Here is an 18096-nt window from a genome sequence, read left to right as displayed (position 1 = left end):
GGGCAAAGTTCTGAATCTTGTGTTTGTATTCAGCTGTATCTGATGTATCAGCCACGAGCCCAGAATGGCTGTATCATTAGAAAACGTTGTTACCAGTACTGCATGTACATTCATTAGTGTACAGGGTGAACAGGACTGGTGAACTGACGCACCCCTGGGGGGCACCGGTGTTTATGGTCAAGGATACAAGTTCATGTTCACCCCGACCTGCTGGGTACGGTTGGTGAGGAATGAGTGACACCACTTCGTAAGGAAGGGGTTGCCATTCATCCTCATCGGTGTTTTTCAGGAGAAGATGAGGCTGAACAGAATTTTACAAACAACAGTCTAACAGCAGTGTTTATTCACTACGTGCACTGCACTGTACTTGGTTGGTTGCACCGTCAGAGCCCCTTTGCTCTGCGTATGCAAATCGAGAGGAAACCAGCGGTGGGCCTACATCCAGATGTAGTTTGCTCACTATGAACTTCTACACATACTTCATAACAGCAGAGGTGAGAGCAACATGGAAAGGGTTTAGGCAACCCAGTCTCCAAAAAAAGCGTGAAATGGCTACGTTGGTCCACCGTGATAAACGTAGTCATGTTACGTTTTCCCCCAAAATAACGTTACTATGTTACGTTTCTTTTGGCCCATTCATTTACATTGCTTTGCAAATAGGTCACGTGACTATCAAGTTTCCCGGTAGCGAAAAGAAAAACATGGCGGAGGGTCAGCATAATCTCCGTGAAAAACACAATATTTTAAGAAAGCATCAGCATTTGTATGCATTTCGATGGCATTTCTAGCGAGAAGTATGCGTTATTCTTTCATAATCTTCTATCAGAGACTGTAGAAGACCTTCCGTTTATTCGTTTCTGCGAAGATTTGAGTGTCCCTTTGGCAAAGCGTGGCTACGCAACGCCTTTAACGGCGCATTATTAAAAAAACACTTCCAGTGGGGGCGTTACCGTAAAGAAGCGTTCAGCCTTAAAGCCACTAATCGCCAAACAAAACAAACTCAAAGCACTCGAATCACATTATGACTTTTTAAACATAAATTCCGTTATTTTTATGAGTTTTCAATGAAAGAAGGCATCATTTCCGGGGGTAGGCATGCCCGGGACATCCCGAATTATGGGCAATTTTGATTTGTCCAGCTTTTTGACAGCTCCAGTCCCGACTTCCAATCACAGCCTCCTAAATCAATGACGCGCCTAAAACTCTCGGATCGAACATTACGTCTTGTTTACATGGGAAAGGGGGGCGGGGCTTCGCCCTCAGAGCGGAGCGTCATTTCTCGCTCCACACGTCTCCTCTTTTTACTGGCCAGGAAAACGGGCGATCTATCCCACGTGGGTCTGGCTCCATTCCATTGGCTCTGACGAATCCATAGAGAGGCGGGACTTATAATTTGCCCGGCAAACGGAGAGATTTGAGCTGCATTGCTTCCACTGTGCGTGAAGTGGCCGTGAGGCCTCCACTAAAGTCTCTCTCTATTTGTTCTGCTTTACTCAATAAAAGTAAAACCTTTACAGATATACTGTCCACACACTAGGCTAACATAATGGAGACTTCCAGGCTTCGTCCTTTATGTTTTATGGGGATAAAGCCCCTGTAAGTAGTTTTTTCCCAAGCAAATCTGAGTTTCTTCTTTTTTTGTGTGTCCCATACAAATATCAAAATATATATACTGATTTTCACATCCAAACACACTCACTTATGTTCCCTTTTATCATGACAACAAGAAATTTCAAGATATACCTTTTGCTTTCATAAATATGACAGTTTTAGTGTGTAAATGCCCAGCAGTGTACGGTCCGGGGGCCCCTATCGGGCCACTTGTTAGATGGTTCGATTAGTCTATCACTACTATACTTTGATCTGACGACTAATTTGCACATCATGCTCGTACCGGCATGGCTTCGCCCTTCCCAGGCATAGTTCATCATCTTCCGGGGTCCTATAGCCAGTGTTGGGAAAGTTTACTTTCTACATTAACTAGTTCAAAGTTTAGTTTACAAATTTTAAAAAGGAACTAGTTCAGTTCATAATTCAAAATATTTGAACTAAGTTCACGGTTCCAAAAAATGAACTAGTTCAGTTCTTTTTTTCCATACGTTGCTGCGAGCTATTTTTTTTTAAAATTATTGCCACAGCCCAGAACCACAGACAGCAATTATTTTATCAGTTTTAACACTGAAGCGATGCATCAGATTTAATCTTCTTATCCAATTTGAATCCTTATCCAACCAGGGTTTACATTAGCATTGAGGGGACAGCATTTCCCTAATGATTCTTTGATGCTATGTTGCTGTCTATTCACTCCACACTAGCAGCAGTTGCAGAGTTTACCCCTACACTACATTCTCAAACACATGCTGCTTAAATGGTCTTTTTTAAATAAGGAATTATTAAAAGAAAAACAGGACAGTAATCATTAAGGTGCAAATGTTTGCAAAGAAAGGTCAGATTCCTCCCATCCTCACCGACCTTGTCAGTAACTTCATAAACTCTTTAAAATTATTATACGCCGCCTCTTTGCTACACTTATTAATGCGCGTTTATGGTGTGTTTTCTATAGAAATCTGGTACCCCATTGAACGATGTTAAGCTGAACGAACGCGCCGTTCATAGACACCAGAATGAACGAGAACAGTGACGTTCATCGGGCATTAATACAGTACGTTGAGTTCACGTTCGCCCAAAATATCAACAAGTTTATGAACAGGCACAACACTGTCCCAAAAGGGCCGGGATCGCACCTCACCCAGCATGCCTCGGCCTTCACTTTTTTCACTACAGAGTTTTGTTGCACCCTGTGACTCCGGCGTTAGACTCCTTCGACTGAGTTTTAAGATGGGTTGGATGGGTTACTGACTAAAATTTATGCCCCCACCCCCTAACTGCCTCAGGGAAACTTGTAAATATAATAAGTCAAATAAGTCAAACAAGCAAGTTGTATCTGGTTTAACCCTTTTATTCCTGTAGGCGTTTTTTAGGTCTCATGCTGGAAATTGCATTTACACACTAAAACTAGGATAACGCATGTCTGATGATAGTGACAGTGAGTCTGTCGATCAAGATGAGGATGGAGACATAGTAGAGGTTGAAAATCCTCCTTGTTGAACACCCCACAATACATTCTGTGCTCCCTCTGGCATAACATTTCTAATGATATCATGTCCCCCCCTTCAGTATTTTAAGACATTCTTCAGGTTATTGTAGGCCAGTTGAATGTGTATGCCATAAAATTTGACACAAACAAGCCCTTTAAGTTTACATGTTTTGTATGTGGATTTTGTACATACAGTGTTGGTCATTTCATTTCTTTGTTTAATATTTTTGAATTTATGTTTGAATCCATTTGTGGTTAATGTGCTCAAAATGCACTACTTTCTTAATGCTTACATTGCTTGTTTGACTTATTATATTTACAAGTTACCCTGAGGCAACAGACCTAAATCAAGTTAGGGGGTGGGGGCATATATTTTAGTCGGTAACCCATCAAACCCATCTAACAAGTGGCCCGATAGGGGCCCTCGGACCGTACACTGCTGGGCAGTTACACACTAAAACTGTATGATTTATGAAAGCAAAAGGTATATCTTGAAATTTCTTGTTGTCATGATAAAAGGGAACATAAGTGAGTGTGTTTGGATGTGAAAATCAGTATATATATTTTGATATTTGTATGGGACACACAAAAAAAGAAGAAACTCAGATTTGCTTGGGAAAAAACTACTTACAGGGGCTTTATCCCCATAAAACATAAAGGACGAAGCCTGGAAGTCTCCATTATGTTAGCCTAGTGTGTGGACAGTATATCTGTAAAGGTTTTACTTTTATTGAGTAAAGCAGAACAAATAGAGAGAGACTTTAGTGGAGGCCTCACGGCCACTTCACGCACAGTGGAAGCAATGCAGCTCAAATCTCTCCGTTTGCCGGGCAAATTATAAGTCCCGCCTCGCTATGGATTCGTCAGAGCCAATGGAATGGAGCCAGACCCACGTGGGATAGATCGCCCGTTTTCCTGGCCAGTAAAAAGAGGAGACGTGTGGAGCGAGAAATGACGCTCCGCTCTGAGGGCGAAGCCCCGCCCCCCTTTCCCATGTAAACAAGACGTAATGTTCGATCCGAGAGTTTTAGGCGCGTCATTGATTTAGGAGGCTGTGATTGGAAGTCGGGACTGGAGCTGTCAAAAAGCTGGACAAATCAAAATTGCCCATAATTCGGGATGTCCCGGGCATGCCTACCCCCGGAAATGATGCATTCTTTCATTGAAAACTCATAAAAATAACGGAATTTATGTTTAAAAAGTCATAATGTGATTCGAGTGCTTTGAGTTTGTTTTGTTTGGCGATTAGTGGCTTTAAGGCTGAACGCTTCTTTACGGTAACGCCCCCACTGGAAGTGTTTTTTTAATAATGCGCCGTTAAAGGCGTTGCGTAGCCACGCTTTCCCAAAGGGACACTCAAATCTTCGCAGAAACGAATAAACGGAAGGTCTTCTACAGTCTCTGATAGAAGATTATGAAAGAATAACGCATACTTCTCGCTAGAAATGCCATCGAAATGCATACAAATGCTGATGCTTTCTTAAAATATTGTGTTTTTCACGGAGATTATGCTGACCGTCCGCCATGTTTTTCTTTTCGCTACCGGGAAACTTGATAGTCACGTGACCTATTTGCAAAGCAATGTAAATGAATGGGCCAAAAGAAACGTAACATAGTAACGTTATTTTGGGGGAAAACGTAACATGACTACGTTTATCACGGTGGACCAACGTAGCCATTTCACGCTTTTTTTGGAGACTGGGTTGGTTTAGGCACAGGTGTGACGATTGCTCTTTTTTCCATTGTGTCGGTCCAGAGTGACAGTCTAGATTTCCTGCATTCTCATGCATTCAAGGTTTCACTAAATGAATTAAGCTAAATGCACGTAGTGTAAATGGAAGTATTGTAGTTCTTGGTCACAATTTCAGAAGTTTTAATATTGATTAAATAACATGATTCCCGATTATTTCCAATGTAAACAGCATTAAATGTTAAAGCTGATGGAGTGGGAGCAGATTTTAATTACTTCATTTTCTTTTGAAGTACAAATATAAAACATCATCTAATTTAATGAAGTGAGCAAATGGGGCAGCTGAAGTGGTCAGATAAATGTAGTGAAATAAAAACAATATTTGTTTACGATGAGTAGATTATAAACCGAGCTTGATGTGGAACCTCAAGTCATTTCTACGTGAACGGGGCACCGCCTCGAATTCCGTATGCAGATATGTATCTTCATAAACGCATGTCCCGCCCTCCTCTTCCTCCCCAGCGTGGCACGGATCACTCCTCATACACAAGCTGCCCGCTGCACGCCGCCGCCGCCGCCGCCGCTGCTGCTGCTGTCAGCGTGAAGGCAGGCGGATGTCCTGATGGCTCTTATTTCTAATGACTTTCACACCATGTTGTTGTGCGTCGCGGCTGCTCTGCTTCTACTTGTTCTCTCTCCCTGCTGCCGGACGTCTGTTGGAGCGGACTGACTGAAGGCGGATGCCCGGGGTGTGAGATCAGCTCGGCGGATCGCTGCAGTCAGGGAAGACGCTCCAATAACCTCCATCTCTGCCCAACGGAGAGTCCTCTTGGTAAGTTGGGTTTCACATCCAGGACCATATGACGCAAGCAAGAGACCGTTCACACATGTTCAACACGTTGTTAATATTAGAGGGTTTTTTTCTTCTTCAAGTTCAGTTTTCTGATGGGTGAAATTGAGGAAACGAGCGGCACACTCCTGTGTGTGTCACATGTTGCTCAGTTTTGTCATATTCCCTACAACGCTTCTAAAGACTCTACGATTTGTATTGTTACACTTCAAACAATCGATTAGCGTCACCTGCATTCTTTAACGCCAGCACACGGGGACGAGCATCCCGCACGCGCAGGAGCAGTCCTTTTCACATCTGGATTCATTAATAATTACACCCGTTGTCCGAGTTAATATTTGAATGTGTCTAAGTCAAGAATAGCCTTTATTTCCCAGAGGAAGATGTCTTGATGTCAACTTTACGCTCTCCCTCATAAATGAAAACTATTTTAGCTGTAGAATAATCTGCTTGTTATAACCTCAGTTAATTGTTTAGTTGTCTATTAGAGAGTCGTTTGAAATCCTCAGGGCTCAAGATGTCATCTTTAAAATGCTTCTTTTATCCAATTCAAAGTAAAACTCCACTATTCCATTTGAAATCCAAGATGTCAAAGCCAAAGGAGCAAATTATACATTTAAGAAAGCTAGAGTTTAGGATTTCATCATTGTGGTTCCATTGATATTTACCTAGCACTATACCGTTTTTGGGAAAAGATTTAATTGGTTTCCAAGCGGTGGCAGAATTATTTAAAAAGCAAACCTAATGGTTTAAGCACTCTTTTAATGTGTTATTGCTTGTAGCCAATCATTGGTAATAGCTCTATTCAATCTAAACAGTCATTGTTTAACCGCCACTGGATTGATCGGTTTTATCCATCTGACGCAATGATGGATGCAATTGTCCCTTTCAAAAACAATGTGCTTTTACTCCATACAATGCTTGGTTCGGTAATGTATCTGTCATCAGCGTTTTGTGTGTTTCTACTATGCTTGCATCCCTCACAACGTGACATCGGCTCTTGTGTTGGTGTCCGAGGTGTAACATTGTGGTTTCGGTGAGCTGCACCCAATCGCTGCCGTTTCTCAGAAACATCCCAAAGTCCAACCCTTTCCTCAAGAGGACTTTTGTCCCTTTGCAGTCAACTTTTGCTACCGTGTCATTGCTTGTTATTTTCTCGTGTTGGCTTCACGGTCCCTTTTTAAAGGTCACCCTGACAGGAGGGATGGACTGCATTGGATCGAGAGCTGCTGCTGTACTTTGGGCTTTGGGAGGGTGAAGGTGCCGTCAGGTTTTGCTTCTCTAGTTTTCCTGCAGGCGGGTCAGGTCTCCAATTTTTAATAGCGGAGGAGGGACCGGCCCCTCAAGGAATCCTCGCCTCCTCACACACAGTTACAGCGTTAGACACGGAGATGTGCGATACAATTTTGTTAGGGGTGAAGCCACCATGTTCACCTTTAAATTATTGATGGCCGGGTTGCTGTTGTAAGATCAACAAACAAGAAGACATGGTGGTTTGATTTGGGAAACCATGTCCCTCCCTCTGCCGTCCTCTGAGTGCCACTGACCCCACTCAGTGGATTTGATTGACATCCGGCCGCAGCATCCCCACTATCTACAAGATCACAGTAAATTGTTCTCTTTGCATAATTCTCCCATATTCCACCCTGCAGCTCCAGCAGGCCTGGCCCATCGTATTAATAACCATGCGGATGGAGCAAATGTCAGCACAGCCTCGGCGTTCATCAGCACATTGGGGAGGGCCGGAGATTATTTTGTTCCCTTGTGTTCTTCGTCTCTCGGTCGAACCCATGTCAGCTGATGCTGTGCATCTTATCCATCTCTATAAATTACGGCATCAACCCTCTGAATCAAAAGGTGCTTGCAGGACATCATTGGAGTTTAAATCAAATACGGATTGATTAGATTAAGATAAACCCTGTTCATGAAAGAATGTCTAACATCATACAAGCAATGCATTTTGTGTATTTTTCTTTTTAAATTTTAGCCGTAGCTTATTGAATTTTGTTTCTCAAGATATTTGTTATATTTATTAACATATAATCAACTAACCTGAAAGTGATTTTACAGATTTACACATGATTTTAATTTTGGATAAAACAAATTTTCTGTATTTTACTTGATTAATGATCAAGGGAGTTGCCAATTAAAAGGCTTTTGCAGCATATATTATATTGTGCCTCTCTGACGACCTCCTGATGTGGTTCGATGGTCACACTTTGTTCCCACTGGTTTGTTGTGTCATCACCGTTGGCAACGGTGAACAGAGGCAAAGTAATTGGCAATAGGGAGAAACTGTGCCAGAATCAGTGGGGAGGAGGGTGTTGTTTGAGCCTTTTGATTTTTTTTTTCTCCGGTTCTGTTTTGGAAAGAGAAGCAGAACACGCTGAGGCAGCAGAGCTTGAGAGGGAGTAGAAGAAGGTGACGATGAAACTCTGAAGCTTAAAACCTTCTGGGAATGAGGGTTAACATTTAAATAATTCTCAATTACTTTTTCAAATTGTTTTTTTTGAAATGGTACATTAAAAGCATTCGGTCCCCAACTTGTCTGACTTGTGCTCTGTTTAAACAATTGACTTGTGAGCATTTTAAACAAACTTTATCTGAAGATGTTATTTATAGATGCACATGAAATTTTAAATTAATTAGATTTGAAAGATCCAAAATTATTTTTCAAATATTTTTTGTTTGACTTCTATCCGGCTAAATAATACACAATTAACCAGATGCTTGGGACCAACTGATGTAAAGGGTTAGGTAGCAGAAATGTATTGTTGGAGAACACAGCAACGAGCACAATGTCATTTTAATGCAGATATATTTAAATGCACTCGTGTTTTTAGCTAGGATTTATGAATCACAAGTATCCCCATCCGTGTTGGCATTCTATTCACAGGTGATCAGGTGGTTGTTGTTTTCTCTGCAGGTTGAGTTCCAGTTTAAAGCAGTTGACCCGTGTGTCTTGTTAACCAGACTGGAGCAGAACATTTGAGAAAAATACCCCGGCAGCCAGACCGGTGCACAAGGTGTGGATGACGCACGGCAAGTGCAACAGCGTGTGAAGTAGCGCCCGGAGCTGTGAGTCCTCTGCTGATGGCAGAAGTATTCACAGAGGAGGGTGTTTCTATCATATGCAGTGCAGGCAGAAATGTTGTTACGGTTCATATAAGATCTTTTGCTTCATCAGCTCGTGAAAAAAATACCTCTTTTTTTTGCAGAAAAAAAGCAGTTACAGTTGCATTGCAGTCGTAAATGTGATGCATGAAGGAAGTGTTTTAACAGAACACAACAAGATGACAGATGACAAGATGACAGAGACGAGAGATATCATATGCATGTGAGGGTCTGTGGATGGATGGACATGAGATGAGGTGAATGCACACCTGCAGGGTGTCACATGTGCTCACATGGCAGAGGGAGGCATGTCTGTGTGTTGCAAGGAGGCCATTCAACCGGAATGCAAAGAATCGTACAGCAGAGATCTCTCTCGATCAATATGCCACAGCATTTTGCTTTAATTGGTCATCTGTTTTTGCAGTTTACAGACTGCAGAAAGTCAATCACTAGAAACAACTGTGTCAGCACAACGCAATCCCAAAAAAGGAATTAAGCAGTCATTGTGAGGTCATCGTATGTTTGAGTGCTCGGCCTACAGTAAAGTAGAAAAATATTGAATTTAGACTCAGGAGGGAATCTGTTTGTGTGTTACAGGAGCTGTTTGGAAGGCTGCACGACTATGACTCTGAGCTCCTGAAGATTTACCTTAAAAAATCATTTGAAACCCACCTGATTCCTCGATGGGTTCCCGCAGCCATGGCTTCTTCCAACACCACCACCACCACCGCAGCGCCATGGTGCCCACTATGGTGCCGAGGCTACTTCCCGAGAACAGCAGCCTGCTGGGGGGGATTGCGCAGATCACCCCCAACCTCTTCCTCAGCAGAGGCAACGTGGCATCCAACCGCAGCCTGCTGCTTTCCAAAGGCATCACCTGCGTGGTCAACGCGACCATCGAGCTCCCCAACTTCAACTGGCCTCACATGGAGTATGTGAAGGTCCCTCTGGCAGACATGCCACACTCCCCACTCTCCCTGTACTTCGACAGCGTGGCCGATAAGATCCACAGCGTGGGGCGAAAGCGCGGCGCGGTGCTGGTGCACTGTGCGGCGGGGGTGAGCCGCTCGGCCTCGCTGTGCCTGGCGTACCTCATGAAGTACCACCGCGTGTCCCTGGCCGAGGCCCACGCCTGGGTCAAAGCCCGCCGCCCCGTCATCAGGCCCAACGGGGGCTTCTGGCGCCAGCTCATCGAGTACGAGAGGAAGCTGTTTGGTCGAAACTCTGTCAAGATGGTGCAGACTCCCTACGGGGTCATACCTGATGTTTATGAGAGGGACCGCAGGAGTCTGGCTCCGTCCTGGGGCCTTTAAGAGCCACACTTAAGTGAGAAGCATGTGGGTGTACATCGGTGTGTGTGATGAATTCTGGTGCGTTTGGACAAACGGGGACCAAACACTGGTTTTTGGTGCCGTTTGTCCAACCAGTTCGCTCTATGTGGTCTTTGTGCTCCAGCAAAGCAGCTTCAACCCCCAGGATCCTTCGAGCCAAAGGATCAGTCGGGACATCGATGATTTTGATTGAGACGAACGGCAGCAACTTCCACTCTCTGATCTTGTTTTGGTGTCTATATTACACTCCCACTGAAGGAAGAGCATCCGGTGAAGGCTTCGGCTGTTCTGGAGACTCGGACAGCGGTGTCACTGAAGCCCCCTTTCCTGACGTGATGATGTCCTGTGGTGGTATTGTGCCAGTTATGCAGTAATCTTTAGTGTGAAGGGCAGCAGCAGCTCTCAATTCGTGGTATAATATAAGTGTACGGAAGAAAAAAACGCAGACAAATGTACTGATAGTGAGGAACAAACGGCACATTTCAAGTCGAGGGTTCACGATGGTGTTGTATCTTCTTTCTTTGAGTTGAAAAGATGGAAGTAAGGAAAAAGTCAAGATCTTTGGAAAGCTCCTGGGTAACACAGGGTTGACTGTTTCATCATGTGATCACACTATGTTATCGAAGTGCTATTTGATGCTGTATTTACATAAAGATATCTCGCGCCACAATGGAATCTGTAGCTCTACGATAGACGCTTGTCTTCACCTCATTTTTTGCCTGTTGTCCAATGATTGCAAATGATTTGTCTTTTTCTTTGTAAATCCGCCTAAAAGAGCGTTGTCACACAGGCTGAACATCCTACTTCTGGTTGAAATGTTTAACTTCACTGCAGAATATCACAATGCACACCAAGCCCAAGGCACACCAATATTATCACAGTGGCTTGAATAATTGGCTTGTTGAAACGTTTTATTTTCCTTTTTTAGTTGTATTTTTTTTCTTCTAAAGGTATTCATAATTTTTTAATTTCTTTTGTGATTTCTTTTCAGATTCACTGAACAAAAAATGTGATAAAACATCGTTAATGACCAAAAAAAGGCGATATAATTAAATGGATAGGGGGGCGTCAATTGCTCTTTAGAATTTTTGGATCCACTCTTGATGACATTATTCATCATTTCGCCTTGTATGCAGACATTTTCCCAACGTTGTTGGTGGTCCCTGCTTTGATCCTTAGAGAAGAAGTCAACTTTTCCATTGAGTATATTTCCTCTACAATGACCAGCCTCCCATTTCAACCAGCTCCTTGTGACGGCTTTTTTACATGCGAGTATCAGGATTCCAAAGAGGTAGATGTGCTTCTGATGAATTATGTTGCCAGGTACCAGTCCCAGGTACACGATACGTGGGTCCCTGGGAATCTTGTAGCGTAGGATGTCCTCCAGAGACTGGAAAAACTCTGAGCTCAGAGATATTCTTTCCCCCTTTTGTGACAAAGCCGAGCTTTAACCGTGTAACGGGAGCTGCGATTTTAGTAGGATACAGCAGAAATAAAGAGATGCTGTCAGCTCAGGTGCTCTCCAGGCTGCCCGTGGAATAAAGCACCACTACTGTTCAAAACCTTCCCACATTGCACTTTGTTGATTGACTAAGGCATCAGGACATGCCAATCAAACTCAAACCATCAGCCTATTGACGTTTTAGCAGTAGGACCTGAATTTGCGTCCAACGTATTTTCAATCCTCTTATTTCCAAGCACGGACTCACGTTGCGCCATCAGAAAAACTTCAATTTGATCTCATCTGCTTCCCACAATTTGGCACTTCAGAGTCGTACATGGGTTCTTCTATCAGGCCCCCAGTGTGGTTCACAGCCCATTTACATGCATCTGATGAAGTGACGTGAAGTGTTTGGGAGTGTGAGGTGTCTGAAATGTATTACACATTAAAATAAAAAAGAGCACATTCCAGAGATACGTCATGGTCAAAGTTGTTAACAATAATCTGTATATTTACCAATCTCACCTCATTGTTCCAGCACCATATGTATCCCATTACTTCAACGATATTTCCTATGCTGCAGGAGCAGTGCGACAACAATGCCATAATACATTAAATGTGATATTACAATAATAATTAAAGATCAGGTGTCAATAATTGTTAATAGGAAGGAGATTTTCTGTAATCTGACTTCTAATCCTTTGATTCCCCGAGACAGTCATATTAAAGTGGTGTTATGAAAAAAAAGATGTCATGTCACTGTTTTTGTTCATATGTGATTTAATTTAACAGAATATATTGCGGAATATATTGAGCATTTACAGGAATAACAGCCAACATTTTTCTTGTGAAGACAACGTTTCTGAGATGTTGTTGCTTGATCAGAATTCCGCGTTTCTTCTGCCGACGCCTCTTGATCTTATTCATGCCGGCGCGCTTTTCCTCCGGAGACATTTTCAGACGCGAAACAACCGTTCCATCCTTCACTTCATTTTGCTGTGACTACAGAGCAGCAGGCAGATTACTGATGAGCTCCATTTGTCTTGTGCCCCCACTTTCTGAGGCACCTCTGGAGTGGTCACCACAATAAACACCATCACCCGGAGGGACATCTGATGACCGGCAACCACGACAGAGGATGCGCTCAAATTACACTGCACTGCATTTCCTCACGGCAGAAAGAAATCCTTTTCTCCTTTTCTCTTTTTAATCCTCACATTTGAGAGACGCACATGCTGCCAAATATTGGGTAAATGATCTTATATATATTGAATGTTTGTAGTATTTCCATCTCCTGTGAAGTAGGGAGGGATGTGAAACAGTGTTAAGAAAGACAACATGTAAAAAAGATACAGCTCAACAATTGTATTGATACATTTTACATGGAATTAGGGAACTTGTCAGTTCATATTTCAGCACCACTCCTATTTTGCATGTCTGACTGAGCAGGGTTTTTTTTTTTCAACTACTCAAACAAAATATGATCATCTGCTGTAGTGCAATGTATTTCAGAATCACGGCTTCTCTAAGCTTCAAATTGTACTTTAATAATGATCCTAATCACCATGAGTCACAGCGCTACTCCCATATCAATAGGTGTAAACACTGCATTTCCATTTTAACAAGACCATATGCACAATGCCAGTTATTAACCAGGCTGCTTTCCCTGCTGTTTCATTGCTACTCTCTTTTCTTTTCTGATTTGACAACCTGATTTAGCCGCATATGCTGCTGGGTGTAATTCAAAGTATGTATTTATTAGTTGCAAAAAGTAGCCACATAAAAAAATGTGGATTATTTGGCCGCCAACAATACTTTTAAACTTAAATAAATGTGAGTTCAGTTTTTAAATGATGGTGGTTTTTCACGTCCACGCCATAAAATCCTAGAATGGAAGGAGGATAGAAAGAGTTCATAACTGAACAGAGCTTAGAAAGAATAACGCTCCTCACAGGGACTGAAGAACATCTTAAGTGGTGTGGCGCAGTGGGATATGTTGCCTTACACGATTTGGTCCGCAGCGAAACAAGTCATTGTTTCTCGGTGAGCGGCTGAATCAGCGTGTGGTCTCTGCGGTGTAACAATGACTCATCCGTCCATCACGCTCACAGCCTCGCCTGGATGAACTGATAGAGAGCTCTGAGGCAACAGACTGTGAGCCATGGAGAGTGAAAACTGTGGAACAGGATTTTACAAAAGACATAGCTATAATTAAAGTCTACTTTTCTTGTCAGAAAATCCCATGAAAAAATATATCCCACACTTTCTCTTATTGCTCTGTTTTGTCACGTAACTAATTTATAAATCCATAAAGTAGGGAAGATCTTTATGTGAGGCTCAAACATAGTGATTATTTGACATTTTATTACTGATTTTGGTCATGAAGGAATGATGCTGTTTATAATTGTCAATCAACAAGTCAAGTCTTTTGTTGGGGGAGCCAATATTGATTCAAACTCAAATATCACCATAAGCCCCTAAAATCTAGAAGTACATAGTCATCATGAATAGAAGACATTACAAATGTTAGGCTCTTTCTATCACAGTAAATCAGAACCTTAACAATGGAAAACATTACTGGGGAAAGCAATGAAGGAAGCAACTTTATTCCCAAGAGTAAAGGCCAATTATGTTTTTAAACATGAATGTGATGGACCACGGTGATGAAACACGCTTCCCTCCCCAGCAGTGACCGTTTCAGCACGGCGGACAATAGGCCTGAAGACGGCAGGCGGTCTGTATTTCGATTTACAAGGTTTATTCAGCAATTGATTTGGGGGTGTTGTAATTGTCTGTAGTCCCAGTGTTCACAGAGAGGAATTAATTATCTGCAGGAAATGAATTAGGTAACAGCGAGAGTTAAATGGATGTTGGAGAGCACACCTGAACACACATGTGAGAACCCTAATGAGACGAGTTTCACTGAGCACCATGACGTCTCGTTTCATTGGCTGAGCTCAACCGCCGGCAATGGCCCGGCAGGCTCGTCGAAGTAGAAATGATTCCATTTTGTTGTGAATTGATGGGAGATGAGGCCTCTCCAGCCGGAGAGGCGGTAAATTACAAATGATGGGGGGCAACGTTGGTGCATTTGGCAGAGGAAGGAAATCATGCGAAAGATGAAAAAGCCTTAAAGGACTTATTTTAAGGCTATAAGCACTAACACATACAAACATTTAGGAGAAATTATTTGAAAAATGAAATTTTCAACAGTGATGCTGATTCTGAAGTGTGAGAAGTTTATTTTCTTTATGAATGAATTTAGATGAGACAATTGATACTTTCAGGTCTGGAATGAACTGGGGTATTCCTTTTAGACTTTTGCTCTTGCGTTTTTAAGTTTTAGACATATAGTGTTATACCCAAAGAAAAACACTTTTTGCAGTCTTTGATGCAGCTGATTGAATCTCCGCTGTTGGCAAACAGTTCAAATTGAATTGATTGAAAATAAACTCAATGTACATTTATGAGTATGGTTTAAAAACAGCCTTTAGAAACTCTGAAAAAGCTCAATAACGTATAACACTTTAAACTGTATGCAGATTTATTTACATCACATTACGGTTAGTTATAATTACAATGCTACAGCATGACACTGTAATATACAAAAGTGCTGCTGCAATTCCAGTTCATCATCATTCTTTACCTTCAGCTCTAGTTGCACACGACGAGACACGGAAACAAAACCATTAACATGATTCCCTTCAACACCTCAAATCCAGACTCTTTTCCCCTATAAAATACACATTTTAAATACCCTTGGAAATGCTGAAATCTCCTCAACCGTGCAGACATTCAACGCCACCAATTCAACACAACTCCAGAAAACCGCCTCAGTTTGAATGTTAAAGTTTTCCTATTAAAACCAAAGTTCCATTAAACAGACCTGACTAACAAATGTAATTCAAGAACAATAATAGGTTTGATTCAACAGCTTTGGGTCAATGGGGAAGAAAGGAAGTCGTGACAAAAGAATCCTCTCAAACAGAAGCAACAAGTCACATAAAAAACCCCAGATTTATATTGCACAACTAATAATTTAAATATGTTACTATCACGTGAATATGGATTCATTGACTTTTTTTCAACAGTGAAAATCAGTCAAAACTATATAATAAACACATTGCTCATTACTAATGTGACCGATGCCGCTGACCTGTGTTCAGGTCATTTGTGGTGAAGAACAAAGGGGTAACAATCGCAATGAAGACGGGAAAAAAAAAAAAAGGATTCCAGTGTCTTTGAACGTCCTCTTCTCAGTCCAAGGTGGCAGCCTGAGCCGCGCGCGCCGTTCCTCTACCTATCTGATGATGATTAGCCTGTGCCCTGTTGCCATGGCAGCCGCAGCCCAGAGCTCAGAGCAGGTCAGGTATTATGAGGCCAGGGGGTTTGGGCTCCACACAGTTAATCCAGAAATTGGCGCAGCTGGCGTGGTACTGATGGCCTCCGTACAGCAGTTTGAAGTTGTCTGTCTCAGAGTTGAAGGCCTGTCAAAGTGGAAGGGTACATTATTTTATTATATATTACGCACCTGGATCAAAGAGGAAAATGATCTCATCTGCACAGACACAGGAGAAAGAGGGATAGACAGGGACGATAGGAACAAGAAGGGAGACAATGTATTATGCCTTCATGCAGCAAGAATACTGGGAGCGTGACTTCATGTGTGGCCCCAGCTGTACCTTTTAGTCTAGTTTAATTTCTATAGGTTTTCTGAACATGTAATCCCAGCTAGAAAAGATTTAACTCTCTCTTTGTGTATCCATACAACCGTATGCAAAAATAAGAAATAGAAGAAAATAAAATCCAGCAAATATAAATAGTGAAAAAACGGAGTCTTCATTTTTTCTGAAGAATGATGTCATTCAAATTCAAAACAGGAAAATACGACATGCTGTGACACCTTAGGGTCTCACTGAGACATTAAGACAGTCGCTGTTATTTTGGGGCAACTGTGGCTCAGATTATGGAGCATATCGACATTTAATCCCCAAATGGGTGGTTTGTTCCCCGGCTGCTAATGTTCACACCCAAGTGTCCTCGAGTGAGACGCTGAACCTCAAGTTTCCCCCAGAGTGCTTTACACTCAATCCTCCGAATGCTTAGGAGGAGTTGAACGCAAGACTTAAATTAGATCACGGTGTGCTGTGTCATTAAAATTAAAACGATTTTCTTGTGGTGAAACAAATAAAATGTAGACCACATGGCATCAAGAAAAGAATCCTTATGCATTTCTGAAAAAATACCACACAGTCAACTTATATTTAAAAAATGCTTAGGACGTTTCAGAAGGTTTAAACCGCGGGCCGCTGTTTCATTAAGGGTGTGGTTCCTGCTTTGTACGAGCAATGTATGAAATGTATTCATTCATTTAGCCACACACTTAAATGTTGACGCTACCCACGGCAGGAGAGAAGTTTTCCAGCCAAACCTGTTGATTCGCGTTTGCTACTGAAAGCTTAAGGGTTTCTGAGTTTCATCGTTTAAACTGATCTAAATACGTCGCAGCTTCTCTGATCCCTATTTGAGTGCTGTGTGCGCAATCATGAGAGGCAAGAGATGTCTGAGTGAGCCATGTGTAGCTTCCTACACAGAGAGATGAGACGCAGGCAGAAAAGCAACAACTGCATACAAATGCCTCGCCACGGCGCCTGTCTGCCTGAAAGCAGCCCGCAGCGCACACATGACATGCAACGCCCAGCAGGACGAAGTGACCCATTCGCACAATGAATGTTCGTTTACACTGGCCTACTTGTTAGCGCGTACCTGCACGCTGCCAAAGCTCAGAGGGAGAAAATACTAAATAAAGTCTCACTAAAGTGACTCCTTCTCCGTCCCCTGCATAGACTTTACATGTTAAACATGCATTTCTATGGACTCAGACTCCTCCTCCTTAGACTGTTTGGCAGCGACTGATGGCTGATTCAAGTAGAAATTTTCACATTTTACATTTTTTAAATGCAGCCCTACTGTTATTTAGTTAATTGAGAGAACATTATTTATATTTGCTGTCACACATATATGTTTAGTTCTCTTTATAGTTTTAGAATTATACTGAATTCATTTGATTTTTTAGTTGTGTATTGATTACATGCAAATGTTGATTTGATACTCCTCTATTTAATCACACTAAGTAGTCACATTATGATGTTCCGGACCTTTGGTTCTAGAAATTTTCTCTAACTGGACCTCTTCACATTTTAGTTGAAGACCCCTGCTTTAGACGAAAAGCCACTTGTAACTCAGGCTGAACATAAATGGTACTATCTATGCTTTCAAGCTGGAGCTGGTCAGACAAAACTACAACTCTTCTAATGCGGCTGACCTTTGTAGGTGCATGTAAAGAGTAACAATTCATACTGAGCCACTACCAGGAAGGAGGATATCAAAAACAGCCCTGAATCTACAATCTGGCTTTCTACACTTATACACAATAGTATGTTGAATTAAAAAAAACAAAAGAGAGAAAGAGGAATAATTACCCGTAACCTCCTGTCAGTGTCAATAAATGCCTGTAAGCACAAGAGCGGTCAGCAAAGGGGGCAGATATTCAGATCAGCGGTTTAAACAGAA

At 42.1% G+C, this 18096-nt stretch overlaps 2 protein-coding genes across 10 annotated transcripts in view; one reads left to right on the top strand and one right to left on the bottom strand.

Moving 5' to 3' along the window:
• Positions 1–5295: 5295 nt before the first annotated feature.
• On the top strand, positions 5296–12287 carry dusp14 (dual specificity phosphatase 14). The gene is made up of 2 exons (XM_037458169.2): positions 5296–5619; positions 9349–12287. Exon 2 carries the CDS (start codon positions 9435–9437, stop codon positions 10062–10064), a length of 630 nt encoding a protein of 209 aa, XP_037314066.2. The 5' UTR covers positions 5296–5619; positions 9349–9434; the 3' UTR covers positions 10065–12287.
• Positions 12288–14739: 2452 nt separating this feature from the next.
• Positions 14740–18096, bottom strand: part of synrg (synergin, gamma) — a 35265-nt gene continuing 31908 nt past the window's right edge. For 6 of the 9 annotated variants that reach the window (XM_037457232.2, XM_037457357.2, XM_037457757.2 and 3 more), the window contains 2 exons: positions 18006–18035; positions 14740–16010 (listed from right to left, as the gene is read on the bottom strand). In XM_037457232.2, the coding sequence (XP_037313129.2) occupies positions 15879–16010; positions 18006–18035 (162 nt within the window). In that variant the 3' untranslated portion in view covers positions 14740–15878. The remainder of the gene's footprint in view (positions 16011–18005; positions 18036–18096) is intronic. The other 3 variants (XM_037457494.2, XM_037457678.2, XM_037458031.2) reach the window with 1 other exon arrangement.

The sequence above is a fragment of the Pungitius pungitius genome, chromosome 3 (assembly GCF_949316345.1).
Source record: "Pungitius pungitius chromosome 3, fPunPun2.1, whole genome shotgun sequence".
Classification (NCBI taxonomy): Eukaryota; Metazoa; Chordata; class Actinopteri; order Perciformes; family Gasterosteidae; genus Pungitius; species Pungitius pungitius.
The sequence above is the reverse complement of the archived record's forward strand: the minus strand, read 5'-3'. Positions and strand labels throughout refer to the sequence as shown.